The 24697-nt window shown below is 42.3% G+C and overlaps 1 protein-coding gene across 4 annotated transcripts in view; it reads left to right on the top strand.

Annotated features, from left to right (window-relative positions):
* The window catches only part of ptprk (protein tyrosine phosphatase receptor type K), a 97484-nt gene that overhangs the window by 38635 nt on the left and 34152 nt on the right, over positions 1–24697 (top strand). For all 4 annotated transcript variants that reach the window (XM_079180219.1, XM_079180220.1, XM_079180221.1 and 1 more), the window contains exons 2-10: positions 282–404; positions 5822–5982; positions 7018–7069; positions 7170–7228; positions 10598–10679; positions 12173–12288; positions 12644–12818; positions 20582–20694; positions 21362–21542. In XM_079180219.1, coding sequence (XP_079036345.1) covers positions 282–404; positions 5822–5982; positions 7018–7069; positions 7170–7228; positions 10598–10679; positions 12173–12288; positions 12644–12818; positions 20582–20694; positions 21362–21542 — 1062 coding nt within the window. The remainder of the gene's footprint in view (positions 1–281; positions 405–5821; positions 5983–7017; positions 7070–7169; positions 7229–10597; positions 10680–12172; positions 12289–12643; positions 12819–20581; positions 20695–21361; positions 21543–24697) is intronic.

The following is a 24697-nucleotide window of genomic DNA, read 5'->3' on the forward strand; positions in this document are numbered from 1 at the left end:
TGATCAGCTGAAGGCCCCCGGCGGTTGAGTCAGAGGTGATCCTGATTGGCCTTGAGTGACGGCCGTTGGAGCTCAGACTCCTGGTGGTTTGGTTAATGAGCGGAGACGCAGACACGCACAGAAGAAAAAAACCAACGTACAGGAAGGAAAACAAAAAGCTTTACAGGATAAACCCAAAAGGAGAAATCATGTTGCATCACAACTAATTTGATTAAGATCATTCAGTCGATAATTGCTGATACTGTGAGGTGAACTAAATGTGATTGTGTTTTTGTTCGCAGGGAGCTGTACGTTTGATGAGGGCTTCACTCAGTGTGATTACCAGCAAGATCCCTACGATGACTTCGACTGGACGCACATCAACACACAGGAAGTGCCGTACGTCTCACCAGACCTGCCACAAGGTAAGACTTCCTTTCCCCCGTCCCTGTCATCCACTTGTTCGACTCCTCCAAGTGGGGGGGGGGGGGGAGTAATTAAGTACATTTACTCAAGTACTGTCTTTAAGTACAGTTATTGTATTTGACATATCAGTCATGGAGGCCTTTTCTTTGCAGAACCAGTACTTTTAATATCTAAGTATGTAGTTTTAACACAGGATTTTTACATTGCATCCTGTCTCCTCTTTTCTCAGACATCCTCTCCTCTCCTCTCCTCTTTAATCAGTAGTTTTTTTTCTTCTCCGTGGTGGTGATGATGAAGGGGAAATTAAATCTTTCTGCCTCAGGGCTGAGGGTCTAATTAACAGAATATGAGGTCATTAATCAACGGCAGGGAACAGGGAAGGTTGCCTACTTTACAATCTTAAAAAAGCTAAATGTTATAACAATAGCCGGCTATGCAATGTTGAGATATTGACTGGCATTACACAATGAAATCCACAGAGTAAGAATGTTGACTGGTGTATGAACAATGGCGTTAACCACAGCGAGGAAGCCATGTTGAAATGTATCAACCACAAACATGCTTGAGTTTTTCATATCTTTAATGTCGGCCTCTCTCATCTCTTCTTTGTTCCTTTACTCTCGTCTCCTCCCCTCTTCTGTCCACTTATCTCCTCTCCTCTCTTCTTGTCTCCTTTTACCTTCTTTCCTCTCGTGTCTCCTCTCCTCTCCTCTCCTTCTCTGTTGTGAGAGATTATGACTTTGTTACCATGACAATGTAATACCGTTATTTATCTCTCGTGCTTATCATCGTGACAACCCAGCGTCGCTGACATTTAGAGAAAGGTTCGGTTCAACACCGGCTCTTTATGATTTTGACACACACACACACACACACATATTTCCTCCTAAAATGTGTGTGTACCTACTACCTGCATATATTTATGCCATGACGCAAGGGTGGGGTGCCTTGCCCAATGGTACAGTGCCAAAGTCTAGCATTTAGTGGTATTAATACCAAGTGGTGTCACTATGCAGAGAGGGCAACGATGGCGGTTTGAAGAGGCGAAATACTTTGCACAAGAGTGCGAAAGTAACGCCTGGAGTTTGCATATCATTAACTTCTGTAGAGGCTAGTGGGATGAGCAGGCCAGGTTAATGGTTTGGAGATGTTGGATGCGTGGGGGGGGGGGGGGGTTCAGAGCGTTGCCTAAAGGTACGGGAGCACGACCTGACATTTGATGTGTTAATAATGCCGCCAGGGCGAGGGATGGTGTGGATGGAAAACCAGGTTGCCGGAGGAGATACAGATGCTTGAGTTTGGTAGCTTAAATGCACTTCCCCAGGGACACATTGGTAATGCCTATTATTAGAATTGTTGTTTTTATCAGGCAATCCACCAGCCACCAGTAATTTAGAGGTACTTTGGTCCGTCTGGAGTCTTCCTGAGGGCATGGCATGATTTAGAGCACAGCCAGTAAACCTTTTGGGCTTTTGACCCGTTGAAACAAAAGGATACCGCGTCCCTTTGTTTAGGGAGGGAGGTTGTTAAGAGTATTTGGCACCTCAAAGACCATTGGGAGTGAATTTATTGTGCTGATTAGTAGTTCGGTGGGTTATATATAGTCAAAGGTATTGGCAGAGAAAAGCAGTCATCTTTACGCAGAATCGTTTGAGCGTCATCGGATAGCTCCGCCAACAATTCTACTTTTGTTCCTTCATAAGCCACGTTGGTTTGTCCCAGTTGTTAATCACCGTATGTGCTTAAGGCAGCATTGACTGCGGAGGGATGGTTTGGCAGTTTTTGTAATAGAGCTAAAACTATTCTGTGTAATCTCTTTGGGGGCTGACGTTGGCACTAGCCACCATGGCAGCGTCTCGATGCTACTCTGGCAGCGAACATTCATGGGCCGGGGCTCTGTGGCTCAGTGGACTAAAGCAGATACTCTTGACTCATAATGTTGTCAGCCAGTACGTAAAGCCATTCTCTCCCCGTCTCTCTCTCTCTCTCTCTCCTCTTGTTTTCCACTGTGTACTGTTTAATAAGGTCGTCGAAAAAAAGGCAGCAGAGCTCGTTTCTCGTCCACTGGATTGTTTTAATAATGAGTGAATACTGATGGATCCATCAGCTCAACCTGTACAGACTAAAAATCACCGTACCATCAAACCTTTCTGACATTGAGCTAGTATTTGTTGCATCGGATGGCATTGGATTTTAAAGATGCACATCGCAATGCTGAAACAATCGGTAGTCGAAAAACCCACATTAAAAAACGATCTTAAAGACAGGTTTATAGAAACACCAGGATTGAAAGCGTGTATATTTAGGGGAAAATGATTCCACAGCCTGGAAGCAACAATGGAAAACACTTGATCCACTGTGGATTTTTAACATGTGATGTATTCCTGCTTTACTGTGGAATGTTGTTCATGCGATGCTCCCATTAGCCGCTATCCCGTCAGCAGGCCGTTGCTGTTTAGCTGAAAAGAATACTTCCCTTCTATCTACCGTGCTGCCGCTACTGTTGTTGTTGTGTGACATATCTAGGTCTTAAGGCTGTCTCGGGGGTATTTTTAGCCTCATCCTTATATTGTGTCGTCATTCTATTAGAGTCCATTTTAGACTTTGGCAGTTCAAAGCCATTTTAGAAATCGGCAGACTTCAGGTGTCAGATGTTCTCGGCATCACAAGGGTCTACTTTTCTAGTATACGTGTTGTGTCAGGTTCATAACTCATATTTAATGCTATTAATGCTAGGCGTTGTTATTTTTCTGTTTTTCAGTAGCCATGCAGGGGCAATGCTTGAACATTGCCTATTTACCAAGTATTATGCAGCTATTTTTACCTAACCCAAGACCGATTTGTTTTATTTTGCTGCAGGTAGCGTCGTGATAAGTAGCTAAAGGTTATATTTTTGCCATGTCGTCACATATCAGTGTCTCTGACTGTCTGCTAGGAGTATTTGTAGCATCTTGGCAGACATCTTAAAGACGCTTTTCTCACGTCACCATCTTAGAATCGGTCTTGTGTTCATTTTGTGTGATATTTTGAGAGGGTGAATGGTGCTGGCCTAGTTCATTCAGAACCAGTGTATGTGTGTGTGTGTGTGCGCTCAGAAGAGAGAGAGAGAGAGAGAGAGAGAGAGAGAGAGAGAGAGAGAGAGAGAGAGAGGTGTGCCAGTTGAACGCCTGTTATGTTCTGCTGAAAAGTGTTTTCTCACAGTGGATTAACTGAACAATAAGTGATAATCACTATTGTTCTACAGCTCATTGTATATACTGTAGAGCATATTGTGTATGATTTAATATGCAAATAGATTTAACCATTTAGGATGGGGTGCCTCAAGTGTGTAACTGGAGCACAGATATTGTGTTGTTTTGTATTCTACACAATTACTCTATTGAGATCTATTCTGTTATTATGTCCTATTCAGTTCTGTTCTATTCTATTCAGTTCTGTTTTGCTCAGTTTGTTTTATTCTGCTCAAGTACATTGTTTTGTTTTATATTTAGGGATGCAACCAACAACGTAATTGTTTTCATTTATCATGATTAATCTATCAATTAATATTTCAATGACTGGACATATTCCCTAGCCTATAAAGTGTCAGAACATAGTGCAGAAATACCCATCACAGTTCCCAAGAGGCCACAGTGATATCTACGTATCGTACAGCCTGTTTATTCAGACCAACAGTCCAAAGACATTTTACATTTACAACAAACAAACCTCACATGTTTATCACTTTTGCTTGAGACATGACTCATAATTAATTATCAAAGATTGACTTACCCAATTACTCAATGTATTGTTTCTGCACTGGTTCTATTCTATTCATTTCTATTCTACCCTGCCAACATAATTAAACACTATCATGGCTACCGTCCCTCAGTTTGGGATGAGCCCATGTGAGATTTTGAGATTAGACATCAGGCAGGAAGGGCTCATATTTCACCATATTTCACCGGAGCAACATCTGGTTGAGGTCTGAGCTGATTACTGGAACATCTGGATGGGCTGACTGACCGCACTGTCAGCACACCCAGATTATGAATTATTTTTCAGCTGCATTTCCGGCAGTCAGTACACTATAGGTCCAATGTAAAGTACTGAGTAGTGACAGCAGACATAACAAATTACCCGGAGTACGTTTGTTATTGACTCACTCCAGTGACTGAAAACTTTCTCCAGAGTCCCATCATATTAATAATAATAAAAGCAATGGATTTATATTTGAAATCAGCAGAGAGAGAGGAGCAATGTTATGCAAACAAAACAAGTAAGCCAGAAAAATACAACCCAGAGGACAGCTATGAAAAATGCAATTAATCATGTGACACCGCTGGGTTGTTGTAGGTAAATTGTATTTTGTAGGATGTGGAAAATGTGACTAGTGTGGTCAATTTCGATTGTGTTGACACGTTATCTCTGCTTAAACGCTCACACATTTACAATTATTGTTACCTGAAGGCAGCACAGTTCTTATACAGAAATGAAACGGGAGACGGGGAATAAAGAGATTTCATCAGAACATCAAGCAAAGAATATAAAAGAAAGTAAGAAGGAGCTTTTTTTTCCTGCTCTTCTCTTCTCTTTCCAATTCCCTGTTTATTTGTTGTCGGCTTGATGAGAAACCGCCTCAGAATCACAAAGGAGAAACAAATGACACAGTCTTAGTAACAGGCGTTGGTTTGTCTCGTACTGTGAGCTCTAAAGGAATGAGAGGAGAGAGAAACAGAAGTGAGTAGAAGCAAGCAGACATAAAGGGAAAGAATAAAAAGTCTTTTGGGGTTTTTATGAACAGAAAGTCACTGCTTCAAAGTGTTTCTTTCGAAAGACGAAAGAGCAGGGGAATGGGGAAAGTTTACGTTGGTGTCTGTTTGTGTCCTAGATGATGAGTTTAGTGCTGTAACTAACTAACATACCATAGCGTACACACACACAGACAGACAGACATACATACATAGCAATACTAACTATCAGAGAGAGATACAGGGAGAGGTATAGGATGATTAAGATTAAAGATTTTATTCGTCACATGCACACCGCAGGATACACCGTGGAATTTAAAGCGACAAGCAACACAAAGGACAACAAAACCAACATGCAATAAATTCACAGAACTGACGCAGCTGTCTGTCTTAGCTGTTCATGTCTTCGACAAGGCTTGTTTTCAAGCTACACAGTAGCAGTTCACTCATGTAGCTACTTGTATCACAGGCAGAGGGCATTTAGCAAGTCCAGTCACACACACACTAACTAACTCATCAGAGGGCATCGCTGCCAGTCTGTTCAAGCTCAGGTATGTGGAGTACAAGCACAAACAGCTGCAAACACAAAAGAGCCGATTCACCGGTCTTGATCCACCGCAAATTATATGTGTTTCTTTCTTCTTCTTTTTTTGACCCTCTCTTTGTCTCCTTGTCTCTGTGAACAGGTTCTTACATGTTTGTGGACGTCTCGCAGTACGACGTTGGGGAGAAGGCCAGGTTTCAGCTGCCGGTCATGAAGGAGAACGACACCCACTGTATCGACTTCAACTATCTCCTCACCAGCCCCGACGGCTCCAGCCCCGGCACCCTCAACGTCCTGGTGAAGGTAATGACAATCAATGCGTAGATGGCGACATGCTTGCATACAGATGGAGAGGGAGAGGAGGAGAGAGAGGAGCTCAATGGATCACAGGAAGTCCCCCAGCGATCTAGCATTCTGGATGTTTCAGGGATGCCAATGCAGAGAAGCTAATATGGGGACTGATTGTACTGGTTCAGTTACCTGTCCAGTAAACAACCTGCCCATTCCTTTTTATTTTTCAGACATTAGCATCAAAGCTCTAAGCAGACACGACCATCTGAATGCCTTTACGGGCCTTTACATAGTAGTTTACACTGCGTGAGGAAAGGTTTGATTTCACGAGACACAAACAGAAAACATAAGGTTCCTTTTACTCCGGAAAACAAGCCGGATGAGATCAATTGCAGAGTCAAAGCTTTCCGTTTGTCACAATGGCAGATGGTGAACAGAGCCTCTTAGCTTAAAACAAAACAAAACAGAATTTATGGGGAAGTGTGGTCTCGCTTTTTGGGAAATACAACCACAAGTAACGCAGCTAGCGTGCGATAGAGGCGGCTGACTGCCTTTCCTTCACCGGGAGCTTGTGTAAGGTTTCCTAATTAAGCTTTAATAATTAATCTTACAATAAAATACCGACTTTTAAAATCAGCAAACGTGCACTTTAAACACACTGAGTGTCTTTGTGTTTAGATGAAGGTGTTAGTTTGTTGGACATTTATCAAACTACTAAGTGTGATGGATATCAAATGTAGAGTAGAGCCGTACCGTGCAGTGGTGCACACACATTTTATGATGCAATAATCCAAACTTTTCCCAACACTTCTATCTTCTCTTTCCTCTCTCCTCCTCCTTAAGTTTTTTTTTTTAATAATTTGTGGAAGAGGTCAGAAAACGCTTTAACTGAAGATTGCCATTTTATTGGTTCTGTCTCTTCCTGGTTCTGAGCAGCAGGGGAGTATTATGAGCTGGAGCGCTGCCCTCCAATCTGATGACACAAAGTCAAACCCACTACTACTGTCACTACAAACGCCTTATATTGTGCTCTGTGTCTGTTGCTAGGTAAACAAGGGACCCCTGGCCAACCCGATATGGAACGTGTCGTCCCACACTGGTAAAGACCGACTCAGAGCGCCACTCAAACTCTCACTTCATAACTTATTGTGACAGTGTTGATTGAATCCCCGTGTGTTGACTGTGATATTGTCTCTCAGGTAAAGACTGGCTGAGGGCCGAACTCGCCGTCTCCACCTTTTGGCCCAATCAATATCAGGTAAGTCATCGAGAGCAACCAATGGCTGTGTTAATGCAGGACTCCTTTATCATGTGAATGTTTCTTTATTTCCACTTGTGTTCATGTAAATACAAAAACACCACACACACACACACACACAAAGACATACACATGCTGGGGGGTAGGCAGCTGATTTATTTGTGTTGACTGAGGCTCAGGAGGTGACGATTAGGCTAGAAAGACACTGAAAAAAAGTCTCTGTGTGTGTCTGTGCACATGTGTGTCACCATGTTGGACATTGATATCATTGTCAGTGTTGCATCTTGTTTTTAAGTGAATACCTGACTGACATAATAAGATTCACATGTTAAAGAACGTGTGCTTGTATGTCTCTTCATCACTCTTAATATATGGCCGTCAGTCAGCATGATGTGTGTGTGTGTGTGTGTGTGTGTGTGTGTGTGTGTGTGTGTTGGCTGGTGCTGACAGATGTGTGCACGTTGTGGGGTAGCTTGTTTCCGAATGTCCTCGCAGGCATACACACACACACACTGATCATGTTAACACACACAGCCTGGGGACCCTGTAACATTACTGCAAGGCGAAGTGTGAAAGCATCCTCCAAATGGCCCATCTGGAGCCCAGGCCCCCTCAGTGACGACGGGAGGAGATCACCAGCATGAAACTCGTGTGTCAACATATTTTAATTGAACATAATCGCCCCGGTTTGCTGAGGCTTATGTATGTTTTTCAGGCTATGAAACAGGTTATTGGATTTGAGTTTATGAAGCTATTTGTTCATGTTGGAACATGTTTCTGCGTTAGCGCTTTAGCTTGAGCTGTAATGAGACTGGTTCCACCAGGGGAAGCGTCGGCACATGCAGGCGCATGTCGGAACGCACACACATGCACACAAAGAATTAATGTGCACACAGAAGGCACACCCACGCAGACCTTGTAATTGCAGTTTTGTCTTGATTTCAAGTTTATTTTGTATAAAAACTGGCTTTCAGGTGATGCTTGTGTTCCTTGACTCTCTACTAGACTGCAATACAACCTTTGAGTTGATTAGTGGATCGGCAGTAAACTAATTGACAACTATTTTGATACTCGTTCAATAGTTTTTTTGACCCAAGGAAGTGCAGTGTCTAGTTTAAAGTTGTTTAAATGAGCAGTTTTTGAGAAAGCTGCATCCAGCAACACCGGAGGCCAAGCAATCCGCTACAATGTCTTGAGTTTGGACTGTTGGTCAGACAATACAAGACTTTTACCATCACTGCTCTTTTTCCCCTCCCTTACCTTAAACTTTGGGTCATTTAAGTACAACTTTCTTACGTGGATACAAACATGATGATGAAGTTATAACATTGTGTTTAGAAAAAGAAGTTGCCCTAAACCCAGCAGTGACTCGTGACTGAGTGGATTCAAAACTATTAACATGAAGTGTAAAAAACACTTCTTGTCTGCTGATTTAAACATTGTTGATTCAGTGCCCATATATGCATGCATCAAAGTGACATTAGTTGATAAGAGGATGTTCGCTATCGTCCCGTCTGTCAGTCCTTCATAGCGTATCTGAGTTGTTTACCCCGTGTGAGAACTTGTAAACCCAAGCTATCAGTAACCCTTCCATGCGACCGGTCAGGCAGCGAGTCCTCGACACCGGCATGATCTCCTCAGAGGTGACCATGCGTCGGACCGGCGAGTGACAGAATGCAAAGGGTCTCACGGCTGATGATCATTAACAGGGCAATAGACTTGAGACTCAGTCACAAACATGAGACTTAAATCTTGGACTTGACGGCTGTGAAACACGATTCAGAGACGAAAAACGATCTCTGGTTTTTAATAATGGAGCGTCTGGAACTTTCCAGACTCAAAAGCTTGAATTTATACACGTGCACGCAAAGGAGAAGTCACGAGGTCATGTTACGGCTACCAAGACAAACGTGGTTCTAATAACAAGCGACGGCTCGACAGCAGGCTGGGGCGGCGTGGCGGGCAGGAAAGCCAGTTTCCAGACAGTCGGAGATGAAGGTATTAAAAGTCAACGGATGTCGCTCTGCTTTGCTCCGCAGTGAGCTATGAGTGAACGATGATAGGGTAGAGAGACAAGATAGATTGGAAGGGGAGGGAGACGGAGAGGGGGGGAGAGTATGACAAGCAGGGGGGATGATAAGCTATGGGTAAACAGTTCACGGCAGATTTCCTTTTACAGGTGATGAATGACAACAACTGCTCACTCTCTTTCTGCCTCCGCCTCACTTTTTGATGGCGACCTCCTCTCCTCTGTTCATTACAGTGCACCTCTCTGAGCAAACACTGTTAGAAAACAGAGACGGCAAGCGGTGAGGTAGGGGAGAGGAAGGTTTTTTTTTTTTATGAAAGAGAGATGGTGTTGGAGGGCTAACGTATGGACAAGGAGGGAGGAAGAGATAAGTGAGGATGAGGAGAGAAGTTATCAGACCATGAGGTGATGAAATGAGATGGTGGTAAATGGAAGCACCTGTTGAATGCAGCGTTATTGCATCGCTCTACTTGAATGTTAGAATCTAGAGAAGCAGGTTAGCATTAAGACACAAAAACCAGGAAGTAGACAATCGTTTCCACATTCAATGGCTTTTCTTTTGTTGTCTTTCATTTGTGTGACTCGCTTTCCCGTCTCGTGTCTTTGTGTGTTGGAATACAGATAATGGATGGGTACGAAAAAGCAATAGATAGGCTCCATCCTTTCATTCTCTACCTTAACTTTCATTACTTTTTTTTTGTGGCAGCCATTATACGTGATAATTATGATCCAGCAGGAAGTATCTCATTCATGCTTCCTGACTTGGTGGCCTGAATGTATAAATCCAGCAGCAGTCAGGATGGCATCTTTGTATTTATCCACTTTAGTGCACATCACCGGCAGCTGTCACTGACTTTCTGTCCATCCTGTGAAAGCCTACATTGGATCTTTCACTTCCACTGCAAATTTAAATGGCAGTAGTCTCTCTATGTAGCCAGAACGCATCTAGAACTTCAGAGGCACAGCTTCTGACTTGGTAACAATAGATTTGATGGTTGATTAGGCTTGTGATATGCAAGCAGAGCATTCGTTGGTTATGTAAGCTTCAGTTCTCTCCTAGCAACGGCATTTCCAATGTTTTTGCTGCGGTTGTACTTTGTTTATTTGTACATTTTGAATGTTCTCTGAGCTGTTCTATTTATGGGCTAACGACTCGATATTCTAATATTCTCTTCTGAGTTTTAATAAATGAATAAACCTTATTTTCACAAATACACAAATACAACAATGAAAAACTTAAAGGGGTGAACTAAAAACAGAATATAATGTCATGCTCACATCTCTTTTGAATGATATATATAGACAGTAATAGCTAAATCTCTCTCTCTCTCTTTTCTCAGGTCATATTTGAGGCAGAGCTTTCGGACAGCAAAGCCGGCTTCATCGCCATCGACGACATTCAGGTGCTCAGCTACCCGTGCGGTGAGTCATTAGCATGCCAGCAATTAGTCCTAGTTCGCTGAATAGACGCTGATAGCTTTGGCCACTAATTAGACTGTACCTGGGATGGTTTCTGTTGCACTCGAGTGGGCAGATAAGTGGGAAGGTGACACTGGAGAGGAGGGATGCGGGGAGAGGAGAAAGACGAGTGGTGGAGAAAAATGAGAGAAATAAAAAGGGAGAGAGAGAGAGAGAGAGAGAGAGAAAAGGAGTGAGTGAAGCAGGAAATGAGACAGTTTTAGGGCAATCATAGAGAGAGAAGATTCTGTCCACTCAGCACTTTCTCTCTCTTTAACCCACATGTACACACACATACACACACACACACACGCACACGCACACACACATACATAGGGAACAGTAGCTGTCTTGTCTCACACTGACAGGAAAGAGATGAGGGCTGCAATCCATTTTAAATTCTCGCTCCGTCTCAAGTCGTCTTCTCTCCTTCGCTTGAGTGTTTCCTTAGTTCCAGAGGCCAGAAAAGAGACGCGACGACAAACTGCTACTGTTAACAGAAGGGTCTGTTAATCTAGAGCCACAGGCAGGTTCCTGGAGGGTCCCCTGTGTTTGGAAAGGAAACAATTACAACTCCTTTTTGGTCATCCGTCTTGTAGCGCCACTGAAATCTCTCAGGGCAGTTTTGTTTCTTAATAGATTCTATTGATTAAAAGTCACAAAGATAAACTGTCTCGCTCCGTCCTCTGGTACAGTTTGTGAGGTCCTGGTATCACCGTTGTCCATGTACCTGTCAGAAGTCGGCAATATGTTTTTCTGACAGAAGTTCCCCGGACGTTAATTTTGCCAATGAAGTGACCTGGAATATGAGAAACGTGTAAAAAAGAAGAGCCCCAGTCTTTTAAAGGCAGAGGAGCAGGACTCCTAATGGGAAGGAGCAATTAGCACTTAGTCTCCACAGTGGAAGCATTCATCCTCACAGCTGCATTTCTGGACACAGGTTTGTGTGTGTGTGTGTGTGTGTGTGTGTGTGTGTGTGTGTGCGCTTGCATGAATGCGTGCGTGCAAGCTAGTGTGAGTGTGTTTTCATTCCCCATGCTGTCTAGGATTGCAATCACCTCCCCAGAATAAGAATATCATAGCTGAACTGCATCTTCAGGCTCTAAAATAAGGTTTATTTCACATTTTAGCGGGGTCGTTAAGAATTGGGAGCGATGCGAATTATATATAGCGGATGTGACATTGATGTTGCCTCCAAGCACTGTTTTTCATTTGACTCCAGTAAAACCTAATCGCAGTAATCACGAACATATTCCTTAGGGTTGGAACAGATCCTGAAATGTGTACAGCGTGTTTGTGATAACCTGACCTGTTTGTGTCTGTAACTCCCTCTGGCTCTGTCACCTCATCTCCAGACAAATACCGTTAAACCAAAAACATTTTTAAATACACAAACACAAACTGTATAACCTTGGTGTGGACTGCATCTAATTTGTTTGACCTCATTTGCTCTGTAGATAAATCCCCTCATTTCCTGCGTCTCGGGGACGTGGAGGTGAACGCCGGACAAAACGCCACATTTCAGTGCATCGCTACAGGACGAGACACATCGAACAATAAACTCTGGCTACAGGTACAGCTATAAAACATGCATGTGCACACACGCACGCAAGCACACACACACACACACACACACACACACACACACACACACACACACACACACACACACACACACACACAGAACGACCCCAGGCAGTAGCAGCTAACATGATTAAGAGTTTAATAGCTGCTGATTTCATTATGGCTCTATTGTAGTCATGACCTTCAAAGCTGCTGTCAGTGTGAGTACTGCTTATATGTGTGTGTGCGTTTGCTCTTGGGCATGTGTGGTCCAGTGCTACCTTGTGACCTTGAGCAAGGCAGTTAACCCTTCACCAGCCCCTGCAGCCCCTGATTTCTGCCCGTGTGTTTTGTCTGCGCTGCAGAGGAGAAACGGAGAAGACATTCCCGTGGCTCTGACGAAAAACATCAACCACAGACGCTTCGCCGCCACCTTCCACCTCAAAGAAGTCACCAACCAGGACCAAGATCTGTACCGCTGCGTCACTCAATCAGAGCGCGGCTCCGGGGTGTCAAACTTTGCGGGTCTTATCGTCAGAGGTGAGGATTTCAAAACTCTTTTCAAGGTTATCGGATTGTTTTGTTATTCCTTTAATACCGGTGTTTCTTTGGTTTTCTCTAATGTAATATTTGATACCTTAGCTTTAGTAGATATCTTTTAGCGGAAAGTACGGAGCCTCAGTATGATTGGAGCCCCCCCCCCCCCCCCCCCCCCCCCCCCACACACACACACACACACACACACACACACACACACACACGCTTAGTTACTGTTGCTTTGTCCGTCAAGCTTTCCGATCTCGCCTTGAACGTACTGCAGTTTTCAATGATAATGGTGGCACATTTACCTCTCAGCCTCTCTTAGTACTAGTTTATGAAGCGATGGGCCCTTGATGTCAGACAGCAGAGCTAGTAGGGTTTTCAGTATATGGTCAAATGTAAGATGAGTCTTGTTTCATTTTAACACTGTTTGACTTCTTAGCTTAAATTAGAACAACGAAGACACAAGTTACTGTACGTAACCTATATGCGTTTTTCCTCGTATATTTTGTAAGTGTATCCAAGCATCAACGTTACAAAAGAAAACCGCTTTTAAAATCAGTACTTACCGATGTGTTTGCCGCATGTAACGCTATCTCAAATAATTGTTTACTGAAAGGTTATCTCCCCCAATTCCAATAAAGAGCAAGTTCACCAATGTTGGCTTAAATTCTGACTGCATCCAGGACCGGCTACCACACAGTGGTTAATGATGCGCTATCGTGTACATAACCCTTTAACCCCCCGTAGTTACTCAATGATGCTTACTCTGAAAACACTAGGCCAGAGATTCTCAACCTTTGGTAACTTAAGGCCCACTTTTGATTGTTTAATTTCCAAGGACCACCGTCCCAAAATAAATGAGAGAAAACCCCCACAACATGACCAAAGACTGTATGTGTCATGCCACTGTCAGCTGTAAGCTAGGCTACTGAGCTAGTAGGCAGACATGCTAACGTTTGCAGCTCACGTTAAAGCAGACAAACACATTGTTTTATCCATTTCTTATGGTTTTGCTCCTCTGTTATTCTCTCTGGAAAGGCAAAAAAAATAACAAAAATCTAAAACCAGGCAGAGCCTTTGTGTCCACAGTAGTTACAGTTGCTAAGCTAACATTAGCAATCGCTGTAAAGCACATTGGTTTAGCGTATAAAGTTGACTCATATATACAGACACACATAGTGTTGTGGGTAACTTTTTGCTGTGCTTATATTTTGAAATGTCAAATGTCTTTCCAATCAAATGTGCATTCACTGTGTCTGACTGATAAAATGTAAGTTACTAACACAATATAGACTAATGAGGAGAGTTTCCCTGTGAGTATATTTAGATGTGTGTATGCCAGCCTTGTGGTTGTGCGTGTGTGTATGTAGTGTGTAGAGCAACTGCATTAGTGTCTATGTGCACGTGTGTGTGTGTGTGTGTGTGTGTGTGTGTGTGTGTGTGTGTGTGTGTGTGTGTGTGTGTGTGTGTGTGTGTGTGTGTGTGTGTGTGTGTGTGTGTGTGTGTGTGTGTGTGTGAAAGGAAACTGTGTGCTCCAGCTGTCATGTGCAGCTGACATGTGGTTAATAAGGTGTCACCAATGTGTGTTTGAGACGGGATGCTTTATTCATTCACATCCAATAGCTTACATATTCAATTCATCTCCCACAGAGAGAGAAGACAGGGGAGGAGGGCCGAGAGAGGGTGAAGGCGAACGAGATTCAGAAAGAATGATAAGGGGGTGACAGAGGGGAGGAGGAGGGGGGGGGGGGGGCAAAGAGAGAATTGGTGATGGTAAGGAAAAGTTAAATGTAAATAGTCTGCTCATTATCTCAAGAATATCCATATCAGAATCAGGAATACGTCTGAATATGTAAACAGCCGAGCCGAGTTATGTTTATTATTCGGCATAAGAGATAGCAGACGAGAAGGAAATGAGAAATCAAAGCAGAAACGAGCACCATGAATATTAATTTTTCGCCGGTGTGGCTCAGATAATGGAGCTCTTACACGGTCCACTTTTGGGATTTCACTCTCCATGTCGCTTGAGCAAGGCACCAACACCGCCGAGGTTGTGGGTTACATCCCACCCACTGGGACAGTTTTCTCTTTGGACGAGAAAATATGGCGTTTTTCTTTTGGAGACACACTTTTTCTGCAGGACCTTGCTGATTTAGTAAGAATACATAAGTGGCTATTTTTTATTTATCGCGAACATCTTTTTGAAAGAAGGCGAAGAGGAGAGAGACGAGGGATCCACACAGCGGGAGACGTGTGTCTTAACATGAATAGGACCGATCTACATATATGAAAATAGATTCAGGTTCAATAAGACGCAGTGAGTGACACGTGTTTCATAGCCAGGCATCGGCCGCTTTCTCAATCTGCCAAAAGATGCTTTTGGAGCTCTGAGGGATATTGCAGATTATGAATATTGATCCAGACTCTTGGTTGTTAGAAAGATATCACAATTAAAGGAGAAGGACTGCGCGTATGAATGTGGAAGGAGAGAGGAGCCTCATGTTTATTTATTAGAAATATCAGATCGGAGATGAGAGCCAGAGAAAAATCAAAGGAACAGGGAATATGTTTATTTCCCTATTTGAAAAGTACGCATGTTGGAAATTTGCGGTTCCTGCAGGACATTGACGACCATGAATATGGACAGAGTTAAGCTGCATTATTAATGTTTTAGCTCTGAATATTCTGCTTAAATATTTATTTATTGTGAAATTGAAGAGAGGCAGAAAGATGAGGGATGATTACTAGAGGAATCGTGTATCTGTTACAAATCTGATCAAGAGAAAATGGAAGAAAGAAACATAGGAAAGTGCCCAAATATGAGTTGTATGTATTAAAACTGTTTGACCGTAACCCAGGGTTTTATTTTCAAAGGCTGAAAGTGGTCTGCTGATGTGAGAATGCCTCGCTGCAGGAATGCACAGGCCTAGTCTATTGATATTTATATTATGTAGATGACAGAGATGTGCCATTATGGTCTCCCTCTGTGTGTGCTGGAGCTGTCAAGATCAGAGAAAAGAAGCACATTTTGTTGACGCAGAGGTGCATCATGGGAGCATGAGAGGTGTGACATGGGGATTCCCAGATTATTCTGATACTCGCGTGATTTTCGTTCTTCCTTGAGGAGAAATATGACAGTTTCTTTATTATTAAACTGCTGATAATTTCTCCAAAGATCAAAGATATTCAGTTCACAGAAAGCTTTAGTAAAAGAGAAAAAGCAGCCGACTCTCACATTTGAGATGTAGATGTTTCCTTAACTAATGACGTTTTTCAATACTAGTTCTGATTTGATAGCCGTGTTTTAGTGCAGAGACCAAAACGATTTAGTGACTTTCTCAGTCTCATCTTTTTGCTAAGTATAAAGTAGTTTTCTGCAAATTCCTTTTTTATTCTAACAAAATAAATGAAGCTTCTCAAATATCAAATATTGTCTCAACACAGTCAGCCATACAATAACTCTGCGTTAATGAAATCTGTGTTTACATTTCCAAAAAATGTCAGATTAGCTATTAATTGATGAAGATAATGAATTGGAGAAGAAATGCAATGCCATCTTTTGTTATTCTACAGTTTCTCAGATGTAAATACATAATCTGTACATGCTGTACACAAATCCTAAAAGCATGTCAGACATCATTTCTAATTTTCACATGCTTTTAGGATTTCATTATCTTCATGAAATGGAGTTTAGATTAACCATATTGCCAGGAGTACTCACTCCTCCTCTTCATCATGTGATGCATCCACACATTTCACAAAAGCAGTAACTGGTCCCCAAACCTTTCCAACCACGTCCTGTTTGATGAAAAAAGTTGAACAGTTAATCGTTGTGTGTGTGTATGAGAGACAGGCAAAGAAGTATGAGAGAGTCTGACTGTGTGTGTGTGTGTGTGTGTGTGTGTGTGTGTGTGTGTGTGTGTGTGTGTGTGTGTGTGTGTGTGTGTGTGTGTGTGTGTGTGTGTGTGTGTGTGTGTGTGTGTGTGTGTGTGTGTGTCACTAGTGGTTTGGTCAGAGCTGAACTCTAATAAAGCCTTGCCCTCTGGTTCCTACGGTGACAGAGCGCATCATCACGCCAGCTCGTATCACACTCACACACACACACTCACATGCACACATACACACTCCCACACACACACCATGCCAGCTTGCATTACACACAACCCGTGGCCTAAAAAGCTCCTGCAATATTATTGTCACACACATGCACACAAACATGTATCAGACTTAAGAGGACGCACAACTGACTTGAATAAGTACAACTGTCTTAAATCTGTAATGGTCCACTTCTAAAATGTTTCTCCTTTTCACACACACACACACACACACACACACACACATGCTCACTCTAAGTAATAGTGACAGGTGAAGCTTCAGGCGCTATGGAACTATAGAAAACCTACGACCACTGTTGGCTGTCGATACGGCTGAAACACAAACACACACACACACACACACACACACACACACACACACACACACACACACACACACTTGCACACTCGTATACACACTCCTCTCGTGTTCTGGAGGTCAGATGTCCTCCAGTGAGCTCCACGGTGATGTCAGCAGCAGTTTGTGTATAGTAAACTTTATTGACAAGGTTGCTGACGATGGACAACAAAGAAGAACATGCCTAGTGGGCGCCAGTCACCAACAAAATATCAGTCTATCCTCTTCCTTTCTTTCTGTCTCTCTCTCTCTCTTGTTGTTGTTTGTTCACGACATCATAAATCTTAAATCAGAGAATCTACCAAACCCTCTGCAGTTATTTTTAATATCAGTAAAGAGTGAGTGACAGTGAAAACAAATGAATCACGCAGACGGGTGAGGTCAGAAAACAACACAGACATTTGAAGTTTTCCCAATGTTGATTTGTTTTGTTATTAACATTTACATTTGACCCATAAAAATGAGAAATGATGAGCGGGTTCACACATGTGATTAATAATAAAAAAGATGCAATCCCATCGCAAAACAACATCATTGATGATTTGTTAGATTTTTTTTTAGGTCAACTGTACAAATGACAAGTGATGGAACAGAAGAAAAAAGAAGAAAAATCAAAAGCATGAACCCGTTCCAGCTTTTGTTTTCTCTGGAGTCACATAATGACCCACTTACATTCCTTACAGTTTCTTTTTATGTGTATTATTTATCTTTTAGATACTCAATAGCTTTTTGAGTAACACACAAACATGTATTCAAGTTAACACACAGATAGACCTACTGTTTTGGATGCTCGAATACATTTATCTCTTGAGTTTTTGCTTTATTTCTTTCTTTGTTAATCAACAAGTTGTTGACTTTGTTTATTTGACGGCGTTGCAAGATGACATGTTGTTGACGTTGTCGGTTTTCTAAAGTCGCTTGAACATTCATTATCTGGATTCAACTCTGTCTGCATACGCAAGTGTGTGTGTGTGTGTGTGTGTGTGTGTGTGTGTGTCTTCACTTGCATGTGCTGTCAAACTGCAGTGTTTCATCTGTTGCTAAAAAGACACTTCCCAGCCTGCACCTCTCTGACAGCCATATTCCACACACACACACAAATGCAAACACAAACACACACAAAGGGAAAAAGAGGTGACAGCAATGCAAAATATAGATATTAAAGGAACAACATGCACAGTAACACACATGTACACACATATCATTTTAGATAATACTTACTTTGATATATGATTGAAGCTGGATTGCAAAAATAATCACATTTTTCCCTATCTTCATACTGATAGCCTGGTGGTGTGTTTGAGAATGTGGCTGGGTGAGATAAAATCCGTATGATTTACTGTATGTGAGATAGAGTGTGTGTGTGTGTGTGTGTGTGTGGAGAGGTGGTGATTAATTCATGTGTTGATCTGTGTGTGTATGTGTCAAGTAGATAAATCTTCGTTGCGGTGTGTTGTATGGTTGTGTGTGTGTGTGTGTGTGTGTGTGTGTGTGTGTGTGTGTTGTGCTTTGGGCGTGTCAATCACAGATGCGTGACAGTGAGCTCTGATCGGCCTGACTGGCCCTGAACCATCACACATCCGTCACATTAACATGGAAGTACAAACACGCAGTTTTTATTGACTGTGAGCATCACGGGACGCAGTACACGGTGGAATCACAAGACATACGTCGGATGAAAACTACCGTATATGAATATATAATACAATGATCATTTAATTTTATGATTATGAAAACATCATTCAGTCGATTTATAGTTTGGGTTACTCACACACAAAGTTTTGAATGGCACCCTTTATGAAATATGATCATATCCAAGTAGATTTTCAATGTCGTGGCTGAATAATTGGCTGATTTTGAAAATGTGGATGTGACGCGAGACTTCAGAATGAGACTCCTCCTTGAGTGAGACTTGGTTAGAGACAATAACAACACACCAGATCAAGCGAAAGGTTATTGCTCTGTAGGGTCTTCTCCATAATGTCTCCAGACGGTTATGATAACAATCTGAGCCTGTCGGTGGAAAAACAACAAGCGCCTTTAGCGGGCGTGGATTGGCGGCACGCAGTTGCCCAGAGAAATTGCATTGCAGCCTGTTTAGCATTAGTCGTATAAATCACAACGGCAGTCTGACGAGGCTGGACCTAGTTTGTCACTTTTAACATAGAACAAGTCAAAATCGAATGACTTTGCGAAGAGCCAATTTTTATCTGTTCATATCAGATCATTGTAATACATTTCTCTGCATGACTTGCGGCAAAAGATGTTCACTTCGCATGTTATCATTCTCTGCTTGTGCACTGATGGACTTCATGAAATAGGCAGCAGATATCACTCTTTAATAACAATTAAAGAAGAAACTGATAAGAAATGGATTCCCTTCAACGGCAAAATAAGTTTTAAAATGTATCACTCATGCAGCCTGTGAGAGAAAAACACTCTTTTCCCTTCATATCGTTTCTTTTTAAACTAATTAAAGTCCTTAACCCCCCCCCCCCCGCACCAGATGCAAAATATATCACGCTAGCATTGTGGCTTTTCCTGTAAGTTTCCTGTCATGTCTGAAAGCTGTAGGGAACATTTACATAACAGACACCCATGTCTGAAAGACAAAGAAGACATTACTTTTAACAGATAGACAAAGCCGGAAAATGTATGTATTCCATGTGTGAATGGGGCTCAAAGTATCGGCCTCTGCGGTAGACGATATCTGAAGCTGCTTCCCAATAAGAGCCTCCAGCTCCTGTTTTGAAGGTGGAATGCGTTTGATGTGAAGCAGCTCCAAAGGGCGTGTTTGCATTAACATTAACTTCATTATAACTCCAACAACACAGCAAAGGAGAGTCAATGCGTGGAAACAACATGGCTACTTCTGTTGTAGATGAAAGCAACTGAATATACATTTTGGGATGTGAAGTGTCTTTGAGTATCTAGACAAGCACTGGATGAATAAGGAAAGTAGGAACAGGGATATAGGATTGAAACACTCAACAACTGCATGACCGCGAAATATTTAGCCAATTAGTTCACCAATGCAGGTCAGTGCAGTTTCCCCTTGTTGGAACAGTTTGCGCCATTAGTATATAGTTATAGTTCACTGTTAGTTTCTTTAAAATGTTCATTTAATCCCACAGATATCCCATGTCAGCTGTTGCTCTAGCGAGACTTTGTGTCACAGTGACCACAGGATGTTGCGCCTCGTGTCCCGGCCCTCTTCTGCTCTGCTGTGACCTTGTTTAAGTGGGTTTCATTCGTCCCGCGAGGCTCTTTGAGACCTTTTCTTTTATGATCTTGTTTTCTCTCCACAGAGCCGCCGCACCCCATCGCCCCGCCCCAGCTGCTAGGTGTCGGCCCAACATATCTGCTGATTCAGCTGAATGCTAACTCCATATTTGGAGATGGACCTATTATACTGAAAGAGGTACGATCAGTATGAGACCTGGTTTCGTTTTTTTTTCGAAGCAGATAAAGAGCGTAAAAATCACCATCACGGAAAGTAGAATGACTTCTGAGTGACATACTGTATGTCTATGGAATAGTGCAGAATTTTGGAAATTATGTTTATTCTCGTTCTTGTTGAGAGTTAGAGGAGAACTCCGATGCCACTCTTGTGTCTGTGTGCTAAATATTTAGCAGGTGGGTGGTTAGCTTAGCATAAACACTCAAAGTAGAGGGAAACAGCTTTCCTGGATATAACATATCCATAGACTGTATAACAATATACATTTAGAGGTACTGGTAGGTGCTGGATTATTAATAATTAAAAAGCCAAGCTAGCCCATACTCGCTGTTTCCGGTCTTTATGCTAAGCTAAGCTAACTGTCTCCAGGTGGTAGTTGTATTTTTAGTGTTCAGACATAAGAGTGAAATTGATCCTCTCTTCCTGCACTAAGAAGGAAATTTACCGAACACGCCAACTATTACTTCAAGCAGTGGTTTTAAGTGTTCATTTTGGACTAATGAGGTCATATTTTAATGTAAATATTCATACTTTGACATTTACATTGATACTGAGCATAAAATCGGATTAATACTAAATACTCAAATAACTATAATATGTAATAATTAGTGTTTTTTTCGCCTTTTAGGTTGAGTACCGTATGACAACAGGCAGCTGGACGGAGACTCACGCCGTGACCTCTCCCAACTATAAGTTGTGGCATCTTGACCCGGACACAGAGTACGAGATCAGAGTGCTGCTAACCCGACCAGGGGAGGGAGGGACGGGCAAAGCTGGCCCACCGCTCATCACCCGGACCAAATGTGCAGGTAGGACGTCGACGCATACATGCGCAGCTCGACTTTAGCCGGGTCTGTCTGATTATCTATTGATCCGTCTGTCTACTTGTGCTCTTTTTTTGGTCTTGCTATCTATATTTTAGTTGGTAGATATTTACACTATGAGGGGCGGAGAGAAGAAAGGAGGCGAGAGTTATCACTGAGTTAGTCAGTCCGTGGTTGCTCAGTGATCTGAGAGAAAGAGTGATTACAATACTGGAGGCTCTCGCCCGTTTTCTCCCGTTTTCTCCCGCTTTTTTCTTTTATTCTCCCACTTCATTCCTGATTTCTCGCTGCCTCTCCTCCTTTTCTCCCATAGCTTCCATTCTTCCTTCCATATATCTCTTTTTCTACTTCGTTCCTCGTCGCTGCCTGCCCTCTTTCTGATTGCCTCTCTCTCTCCCAATCTCTTTTCTCTCTCTCTGTGGATCAATAGACGGCGGGCAGAAACGCTGTCTGACATTTGTAGAAATAAACGACTGAAATATAAACACAGCTAGCCTGAGGGAGAGACGGAGCGATGGAGGGAGGGGTTGATGTGCGAGAGAAAGAGGCAGAAAGAGAAGCAGTGAGCTTGAATGAGAAACAGAATCAAGGAGTGATGGAGAGACGATGAAAAACAATAAGGCTGGAAAAGAAAGAGAGGAGAGAATAGAAGCGGTGGGGGGGAGGGAGAGAGAGAATGATGAAAATAAAAGAGAGATGAAAACTCATAAGCACGGGGCCTGACGGATGTCTGCCAACCTGTGTGTGTGTGTGTGTGTGTGTGTGTGTGTGTGTGTGTGTGTGTGTGTGTGTGTGTGTGTGTGTGTGTGTGTGTGTGTGTGTGTGTGTGTGTGTGTGTGTGTGTGTGTGTGTGTGTGTGAAAGATCCCGTATGTGTGTTTATTGACAGAGAGGAAGTCATAGACTTGTTCAGGCGACTCATGTATTGAACAGTTTCCTGTTTGACAGGAAAAGGAAATTAATCTTCCTCTCCTCACTCACGCAGGAACACGTTTGAGTTAAATAGGATAGCTCATTGTGAGCCACATAATATGTTGATATCAGACCAAAGCAGGGAAATGTGATTATGAATTTAGTGGATTACAACAAACAATCCTCTGCATCTGAATCACTTTTTCTACTGACTTGAAAGTAAAGAGAACAAATCTTCGCTCGAGCGCTTCAGCACATCTTCTGATGAAGAAGTTATCTAGTTTTATGTTCAGCTTCAAATAAAGACCTTCTTGTCTGCTAATAGGCCACATCATTTATATAGAAACAGGTTCCTTTCTGAAAGCAATGCAGAAAAAGAAAGATCTCCCTACATGTACAATCTCACTCTGCTTTTTGGGCCAGTGTACTTCACGGCCTGTTGGACGTTGTAGCACCAATTGAGGCCACTTCACCAGAATTGCCTCACAGCACGGCACTGGACCGAGTGAAGTAACTTAACTTAACACCCCGTGAATCCACAATTATAACGTTGTTACACTTTGAAACAAAATACAACACAATAAGTGAGCTTTAAACTTGCTGGTATGCAGATTTTATTATATTTATATATAGCTATATTATATAGCTGTGCCCCCCTGTTTTCCAGTCTTCTTGCTCGGCTAAGCTAACTGGCTGTAGCTTCACACCTCATATAACCATCGGCAGTAAAGCGAGTGTGCATGTTTCCAAAAATGTCGAACTATTCCTTCAAGAAACAACGTTCAACCAATCAATTTTTAGTAAGGTAAGTCATTTGCATAATTGAGAGTACATGAAATGCAAATGCTAAATTCAATACTATACAAATTGGACACCAATCCCTATATTACTTTCTGACTTTTTTAAAATATTGTATTGAAAAATTCCTTCCTGTCTTTCTCTTTTTGTTTCCAGTGTTATTAAGGTCATTGCAACTCTCAGACACACCCACACCTGCAGATAGACTTGTGTGTGTTTGTGTTTGTTGAGGCACACACACGGGGTAGCAATGCTATTTAAATGGTAATGATTCCTTTACTTTTTCTGTTTGGTTAGGTTTGTCTCATCCCACCACCTGTAGTTTACTGAATATTTAGTTCAATGCAAAACAATGAAGACATGCACACGCACACACTCACACGTGGGAAATGTGTGCACAAACACCAGGCATAAACCCAAGCATGCCACCACACAAAACACTGTTTAATTAAAAAACAATAAAGTTAATAAGATACAGAGCAGAAGTCACACACACGGCAGAGCAAACAATATGATAAGAGGAAGGATTTCATCTCCTAGTCTCCTTCCTTCCTTTTCTCTTTTCATCTCTTCTTCTTCACTTTTTTTTCTCTTCCCTTTCTACTTCATTCCCATGCTCCCTCAGTCTTTCCTTCACTCCCACTCCTCTCGATTTTTCTTCCGTGGTGATTCATTGCTCTTGTCAGAAGGGTGAAAAATAATCAACTTGAAGTGAAGAGTTAGTGATTGTGTGTGTTCCGTGTGTGCGTGTGTGTGCGTGTGTGTGCGCGTGGCAGAAGAAGGTGATAAAGTAGCTTTTAATCCAAATCCTGAATTTTCTGCTGAAAACCTCTTGGTCATGGCAGGTTACACACACACACACACACACGCGGAGACACACTAAGAGGCATGAGCACACAAAGAAGAGAGACACACTAAGCAGTATCGAGATGCAGTACACACACGCACACAGTTCAGAGTATTTCCCGTATGTTGCACAAACTCAGCATCACTTGGATTAATGGAAGAATGGAATCACAAAACACACATTTCCAGACACACAAAGCACAGCTGTTGTAGGAATCACACACAATATATCACATGTACTTCTTTATATATGTGAAGACGCACACGCACACACTGTCAGCAGTATGACGCTTTAAGGGTCAGGCCCCTTAAATAGCAGCCAAGAGACTTATAAACAGTAGTGTTTTACATTCATATTCTGCCTGTACATGTGGTGGTTTATGGCAAACGTTGATGGTTTTGCATGAATCACATGAATCAAACTATTAAACCGGATTGTGTATGAATCTCAAAAACAGTGTGCAGTGTGTAAAACATGAGAACAATATTTTAACCTAGAAAAAGACATGAAAAATAACCATGGGGATGGAGAGCTAAACTGAGCTGCTTGTACTTCATACACTGCAGACTAACACAATAGATGAA

This window comes from Pholis gunnellus (assembly GCF_910591455.1).
Source record: "Pholis gunnellus genome assembly, chromosome: 19".
Classification (NCBI taxonomy): domain Eukaryota; kingdom Metazoa; phylum Chordata; class Actinopteri; order Perciformes; family Pholidae; genus Pholis; species Pholis gunnellus.